At 38.8% G+C, this 8,250-nt stretch overlaps 1 protein-coding gene across 1 annotated transcript; it reads left to right on the top strand.

Moving 5' to 3' along the window:
- The first annotated feature begins 905 nt into the window (after nucleotides 1-905).
- kcne4 (potassium voltage-gated channel, Isk-related family, member 4) lies at nucleotides 906-3,297 on the top strand. The gene is made up of 2 exons (XM_081371140.1): nucleotides 906-970; nucleotides 1,846-3,297. Exon 2 carries the CDS (start codon nucleotides 1,872-1,874, stop codon nucleotides 2,346-2,348), a length of 477 nt encoding a protein of 158 aa, XP_081227266.1. The 5' UTR covers nucleotides 906-970; nucleotides 1,846-1,871; the 3' UTR covers nucleotides 2,349-3,297.
- The last annotated feature ends 4,953 nt before the right edge of the window (nucleotides 3,298-8,250 follow it).

The raw sequence follows: 8,250 nt of genomic DNA, 5'->3' as shown, positions 1-8,250 counted from the left end.
TCAACATAATGATGACTTCACATTACGGTTTTCTCCTTCACTGATTCTGCTTGTTAACATCAGGTGTCTTCAATGTTGGCAATACAATTGTCTTATATAGATATTGATATTGTCTATTGATATTAATAGATATTTTCTTCGTTCTGAGGACTTTTATTCTGAGGACTTGAGGATTTTTAACTGTTCCTCAAGTCTGGACAGAATTGGGAAAAGGAGCGTTTACTGTAAGTGTGCGGCCCCCTGCGCTTGGAATCAGCTGCAAAATGTCCTGAATCTTAAGGAGCCGGTTTCATTGGTTAATTTTAAATTACTTTAAAATGACATAGAGGCTACACAAACTGGCTGTAGATGTTATGACTGACTATTGGGGCGATCCTTCCTGTTGTTTATCACTTGTGATAAATATATATGAAACTTTGATATTTTATGACCTTGTAACTCACTATTTATTACCGGCATAAATTGATATATGTTATATGTTTTTATGTCTGCAACCTTGTTAATCGTGCTGCTGCCTGTCTTGGCCAGGACGCTCTTGGAAAAGAGATTTTTAATCTCAATGAGTTTTATTTCTGGTTAAATAAAGGTAATAATAATAATATAGCGTATTCATTTTTACAGTGTAATTTCGTGCAACCCATTCCTCTGGTTTTTCCAAAAGCTTGCTGTTCTGCAGCAGAAGAGGCTTTCCTAAAGCAAGCCTGTCTGGATATGTTATGATAAACGAGCACATTTGGCAGCGCTGCGCACTTGGACTTCATTAAACGTCATCAGAATGTGTGTGTGAGCTCAAGCGAGGAGGAACGTGAGGATCTCGACTCGCTGAACCCCTGTCACAGATCCCGCTGGCTCGTGTCCAGGCATGGGAACCGCTATTTAAACGGGACTCTGCTGACCAACCCGTTACAATCCAGAGAGACTCGAGGAAACGCGTGAAACGGGCTGACGCGCTGCAGGGTGAAACATCCCGGTGAGTAACTACAGCACTGGCCTTTTGACTACTTTATAATACTTTACATTAAAAAGCTGCGATGTGTAGGCTACTTTCAAATATAAACATATGTTTAAGTCATGTCTAAATATGCGAGGATAGCCTAGTTTACAAAAAGTTTAGTCATTATGAACTTTGATGTAGGCTAGAGCTGATTTTGCCCTAGTCTGTATAGTTATTTTTATTTTATTTATTTTTCTAAGTGGTTTTGAAGATTCTTTTTAGTTTTAGGTTTCCTGGAAGAAATATGATTTTGTAAATTCCCCATTTCTTTGTGATCCAATTTTAGTCATAATAATAGCCAATCGATAACACGTTTAGGGTCCAATTCTCACTATGAACTCGTTGCTTATTGGCATGCATATTACTAGGATATTGACTGTTTATTAGTATTTATAAAGCACATATTAATTGCTTATTCTGCATGACCATATTCTACATCTCTAAATCAAATACCTAAACTTAACAACTAACTATTAAAAAGTAGCAACTGGGGGGTTATTGAGGCAAAAGGCATAGTTAATGGTGAGAATTGAACTCTAATATAATTACTTTTTTCTTACAGATGTTTATTCTAATAGTCAAGTCACCTTCATTTATATAGTGCTTTTAACAGTATAGATTGTTTCAACGCAGCTTTACATTTATAATAGGAAATTAAAGTAACAGATTGTTTTGGCTTTACATCAGCTCTAGAGAATTAAGTTATTATCCAGTTAAAGTTAGTTTTGATTGATTCACTTCCATTGCAAAGATCATATTAACTTAGGGGCCGACACGACACCGAATAGCCTATATAGGCTATTCTAAATAATAATATGTCATTTTAACTTGCTCTAATGTGCTTTCTACAGGTAACTCAGTTCCTGTGACTGTCGTAATGGAGTTGGCGCACAACGCCTCCGCGCTTTCACCGCAGCAGAGCAAAAGAAGCGCGTTGTCCGGTGGAAGCGACAGCAACGCGTACCTGTACATCATCATCGTCGTGTCCTTCTACGGAGTCTTCCTCATTGGGATCATGCTCGGTTACCTGCGCACCAAGCGGCGCGAGAAGCGTCGCTCGAACGCGTTCACGCGGCTTCTGCACGAGGAGGAGCAACGCGAGTGGGGCGCGAGCCAGAAGAAGAACAGTTTCAGTCTTCCCGCGCTGCGCGCCTCGCCGGTGCCGTTCATGCTGAACACCGGGCGCTCGCCCCTGGCGTGCGCGTTGTGCTCGGTAGAGCAGAGCAGTGTGAGCTCTCTCAGCTCCGTAGCAGATGTGCACTTCGCCATCGAGGAGGAGTCGGACAGCGGTGGACCCGAGGATACAAAGAAAACGGGCGTAGGATCGGACCACAACCCCGGGGAAAACCTCTGAGGTTCCCGCCAAAAACATTACTATGGCAACCAAAGTTCCCGCCAATAATAATTACCACAGTTTACATCACTACGAATGAAACTGTTTGAAATTGGTTCTAGCCATCATTGTAATACAAAAAGAAATTAAAGAACGTTTTTTGAAAGTTTCCTGTACTGTTTTAAGAAAATCCTGTGTTACTTTATTCTGGTTTTACAGTAGTAAATAACTGTAGTAAGGTGGCAGGAACTGGTTGCCGTTAAGTGTCCGCAGCAAAAAGTTCTCTAAAGTGCCTTGGCGGCAAGTACGAACTCTTACGCCAGAAACATACTTATACACAAGTAGCCATACGAAAGCCAACGGAAGTTTGTACATAGTTAAGCTGTGCACTATTGTTGCTGAGGCAGTGCTTCTGAACTTTACTAGTCTTTGTTGCATTGCTAGCTTCACTGGCAAATCTCATTGAAAATATCGACACAACTGACTTTAGCGGAGTGGCTCAGCAAAGCCATCTTCGAAAGCATTAGTCGGCCTGAAAAAGGAAATGAACTGCAGAAAGAGACTGATCAAGCTAATGTCCTGTAGCGCCCCTTGTGGCAACGCTGAATGCAACGCGTACTTGCGATATGAATTGGATTTGATCATGGAATACAAACAATGACACAGGAAATTGAGCTTGTGTTACTAGAAGCCTCTTCACGTATTTGTGTAAAGTATGTTTCAGGCCTTAAACGCGATGTAACCACTGCAAATATTGCGATAAACCTGGAATCACTTGAAAAAATAAATCATTTTACTTACTAAAGGCCTATATCGTCATCCACACGGATGTGTAAAATGATTTAAAATGTTAAAATTAGTATGTAAAATGATCTGTATATATTGTTCTACATGCATGGATGTCTATTTAAATTTTATCTTATTTTTTATGTGTTACTTTGTGTAAACTAAATAAAATGTCCCTAATGTGAAGGTTTTGTGCCTATTTATGTTTGCACTTACCGATTATCGCCTCTAGGGGGAGTCAAAGACTGCAAGGAATTCTTTTCAGACTCATTTTTACATATGAACATAAGCATTCAGAAATGTAAATCACATAATTACCACAGTTTGAAATGTCATTGAAACATTAAATACATTTGTTTCATATATATTTTCAACAGGAACTGAAACCCTGTTCGTATAGACGTTCTGAAGCCCGATGAGAATAGATTGTGTGAGGCCTCTAAGCGTCATTAAAAAGATAGAGATCTTTCAAGCGTCCACTCCTGAAACATTTTTCATCCTATTAATCCCCTTGAGAACGGGCTGATGTTCACTCTGGGACAAAAGGGGGTTTTGCTACATTCATGATTGTGTGGTTTTACATAGATCATCTGCATGATTATAATAACCCGAATCCTTCATCATAATAATCAGTCTTTGTTGTCCTAATGAAATGACATCACATGCACAAGTGTCAGCGACCCATCTTCCGCCCGAGGGAGTGCAGTGGAAACTTCTCGCATGTTTTCCGTCTGAGTGGATCTTTTCCAATAAAAATGTCCTCGGTTCATCTGATGTGAGTTGGACGCAGTATTAGGAAAGTTTTTAGAGAAAAATAGTCAGATTTGGTCAACCTGTTGGCCTTGCTGCTTTTCAAAGTGACGAGTAAAAATTAAAAACCAGCTGTTTCGTGTAGTCTTACAGTTACATAAAAGACTTCCGAACAAAACACAGCATGTGAATAATTTACTGAATCATTTTTTTGCTCTATCAATGATCATGAATTATAAATCATGTCGTGAAAATCAGATTCTGATCTCTTTTATCTGAAAAGAAAATACAAGCAAGCTTATACATGCAGTCACGTCTGTTTATGGTCCAGCTTATACTCCCGAGTATTCATTTTGATGAAATGATTGGACTGTGTGAAAAACAGAAGAAAGGTTAGAGTGACTCAAACTCCCTGTAGAGGAAATGAAAAGCACGACCTCCCTCTCTATGTTTCTCTGAAGCATCTATGGCATGAATGGAGAAATCAAGATCTGTGTTATTATTTCTGTGCAACAGTAACTGAATACGACAGCAGTAACTGACCAGGGGCTCGTTCTTCGTGCGTTGCTTATTACATCCGAGATCAAATGACACATCCAAGATGATTTCATCGTGCTAATCATAATCCGGCTAATTGAGTTCTTCGAACACACTTGCCGGATAGGATTAGTATCGCTGGATTGAGTTATCTGAGATAACTGCACGTTCACGCGCTGGCTTAAAAAGGGATATATCGATAGTGGAAACATTGATCAGCAACGCTGCCATTGGCTGCTCAGCGTGGCCAAAGAGCGCGCACAGTTTTTCTCATATTATATCTATGTTTTTTCTCCTCAGCAGAGCAAGAACTAATAGTCGAAGTTTATTCGGAATTTTAATGTTTTAATCAAAACGCCAGGGAACACCTCAAAGTCTGCAAAAGCCAGGAGAGAGGGCTGGCAAAAAGTAGCAGACAATTTAAATCCGTTAGAAGTGGCCATGTTAGATGTTTTTATCACTTATTAGCCTATATTTTTGTATTTTAATAATTGCATAATTACTTTGTTCATTGTAATGTCAGAGTCACCACACTAGAATATGGGAACAAATAAAAGTGAAGTACAAAAATATTCTAATGGTAATTTTTAGTTATATTATAGTCTCTTTTATGAAAGGCACTGTTAAATAAATGGTTGTCTGTTTATAAAAGCAATCAAGAAAAAGGCTGAGAAAAAAAGATCTTAGTAGCCTACACTGTATTTTTGCTGCATTAAATTAAGGCCGTATAGTCATTTCAGCTGTTAAATCTTGAGCAATGATGAATTGCTTTGACTTGTGGAAGTAAAAACTGATAAACTTATGTTAATGTAAAAATATGTATTGAAGAAGAGTTCAAAAAGAGTTATTGATCACATTTTTCCCAAGTGTAGTTCATTGTAATGACATTGTGTTTTCCTCTTTTGTGCACTTTTACATAATACACCAACACTTGTTAACTTAAGTGGACATTTTCTAACTTTCCAAAGGAAAGAAAGTATAAGACTTTGTAATGTCCATTTGTTTCCATTGCACTGGACAGTGAATAAACCCTCTCAGATAACTGTCATATGGAGGAACTAGCCTACCTGCAAGTGCATAAATAACTTTACTTCATTTATACTTGTATGCTTTATGGCTGCAATATAAGTTGCAGGATTCCACATCTACATAAAGGCCTACAGAAGAGTCTGCACAGACAGAGGAGACATAGGCCTACAGGTGGGCAGTGTATAGCCAACTTTTCCTTTTATTTGTTGCATGAGGCATGTGTCTAATATCTCTTGTTGCAGGCACTTGACCACTGTTCTTTTACAAAGAACAATTGAAATAAAACTCAAGGAACTAAGCATATTTGTCTTTTATTAAACATTTAATGAAAAGTGTTTTTTTTTTTTTTGGCAATGTTGTGTAATATGGCACATGCAACAATGTCACAGGCCCTGTCAGGTGTGCAACCCTCAGACTTTTCAGACCCTGAAATCTTCCCTTTAGTTAGCCAAAGTTCATTTCATTGTGTGCCCTTGTCCTGGAGCTGCATTGTAACTGGTTTGGGTCAGGGAATGGGGTCATAAAACACCTGTCTGCAGGAACATGTCATAATCACCTATGAAAAAATGCAGTTCTGTTAGGATCAGCATAAGTGTATGTAATACAGTGAGCTTGATATTTAATTGTGGAACTTTCCTTACCACTTTCAAATAATGTGCATAAATGTGAATCTCTGAAAATTCTTAAGTCATACACAGATCCTGACCATTTTGCTTTCACATTTGTGATATGGAAGATTTGTCAACTGCCTTTTTTTTATTTGATATAATATTATTAATCTGGAATATTAAGAATCACAATAGTAACTGGGCTGCACATTTACATTGTGAACCCCCTTTCTGTTCACATAATCCCCTTCATTGAGGCCTTGATGGCAGTCTAGCCTATAAGCCTGAGTGACATACTGTAATCAGCATGGTCATGATCGCATGATCTTCATAAAAAAATATTTAAATAGTCTAATAAATAGTAGGCTATAGTCTAATAATAAATAAAAAAAATAAAAAGCTGCTTAAAAAAAACTGATTTACATTGGGTCTTCAGTGGCTTGGAAATGCCACAAAAAAAAAAAAAACTAAAACTGTTTTTTAAACCTAAAAGCGCCAGGTAAACTCCGAATGACACGACAAACAGCACTTTCCATCAAGTTCTCCGCATCTCCAATAGTGTAAAGGAAAGACCCACTCGCAATTAATCTTAGGGTACAGTTTGTGCTGTAGTAAAAGCCCGACTCCGACAAGTCGAAAATAAATGTGCGTTTCCAACAAATTAATAATGTAAACGACAATCTCATGAGTCACGAGGAAAAAAATATATATATCAGAAAGTGCACTATCGCACTGCGCTGGACTTCCCGTATCATCTCCGTTTATGAGCCGCAGTCTAATCCTGTTTACATGAAATAAGCCTGCTCCCGAGCAGGTTTAAGATTGCGCACCTGTTGCTATGACAGCAAGTCCAGGATGAGCGTCGAAGAACCAAACAATCCAAGATCATGCCAAATCCCCAACAATCAAATCCAGCTAACTGAGTTAGCGACGTACGAAGAACGGGCCCCTGGAAACAGCTCTTTTTGGGTGTTTATTTATTTATTATTAATTTTTTTGTATTAGTATTAGGGAGAATAGGGACAATGTTCTGGCTCTTTTGCATACAATGAAAGTCATATGATAGCTAGTCCTAGCCTCAGACGTCACGCCCACGGAACGTTGGCTAAACGTCTGATGCATATGGTACACTTAACTGGAAACACTTCAGGAATGTCGAAGTCGTCATCTGATTGGTTGAATTTTATCGGATTTCCAGGGGGCGCGAGTGTCGCGTTTATTTTCGGTCAGCCGGGAAACCAAGCGCATAGTGTGATTGCGGAAGAAAAACTGTTGTGTTTACATGAGTGACAATGAGCATTTATCAAGATCAGCTAAACGTAGGATTCTCAAAAGTATACGTGCACGAACAGATCAATGACTTACTGCTTGTTTTCTTCTCCTTCTTTGATTTTCTATGCTGACTGACTTGTTGCACGCCGGTCTGTTGTTGTGGGGACATTTCCACGCCCTGAAACGTGACGCTGAATGAAACGAACTGTAATTGGTTGTTTGACATGTCGGTCAAACGGCCTTATGGGCGGGCCTTGGCCAAAGAAAGCTGCTATGAATTACAGACCTTCAGCCGTCAGTCTGAAGGTCTGGCTACGCGAGACTATATGATAGCTTAATATGAACTCATATGATAGCTTTGTGGAACAAATTGAAATTTAAGCCAGTTAATTATTATTATTAATAGTTATTGTAAATTATTCAGAAACGTGATGCGTAACACGAGAATGAACCTCATTGGTTCTTGCAGAAGCTCAAAGTGATGCGTAACACGAGAATGAACCTTATTGGTTCTTGCTGAAGCTCAAATGTGATGCTTAACACGAGAATGAACCTCATTGGTTCTTGCAAGTGATGCGTAACACGAGAATGAACCTCATTGGTTCTTGCAGAAGCTCAAAGTGATGCAACACGAGAATGAACCTCATTGGTTCTCACATGTCAAGCGAACATGCTTGAGCTTCCGTTTACCACAACTGATGTGTGAGCTGATGAATGTTTATATCTGTTTATCATATAAAGCGATCGAGTCTCTTCAGAAATATTTGGCAAAACCACTCAATTCATATGGATTAGTTTTACGATCTCTTTATGAACTTTTTAAAGCATTAAAGTGGTAGTTGCGTAGCTGTCAATGGAGGGACAGAAAACTCTCAGATTTCATCAAAAAGATCTTCATTTGTGTTCTGAAGATGAACGACAGTCTTACGGGATAATGACAT

Source organism: Scardinius erythrophthalmus (assembly GCF_964197995.2).
Source record: "Scardinius erythrophthalmus genome assembly, chromosome: 7".
NCBI lineage: Eukaryota > Metazoa > Chordata > Actinopteri > Cypriniformes > Leuciscidae > Scardinius > Scardinius erythrophthalmus.
This window is presented reverse-complemented; position numbering and strand designations above follow the sequence as displayed.

Coding starts and splice junctions, on each gene's coding strand:
- kcne4 (XM_081371140.1), top strand. CDS start 1,872: ATGGAGTTGGCGCACAACGCCTCCGCGCTTTCACCGCAGCAGAGCAAA.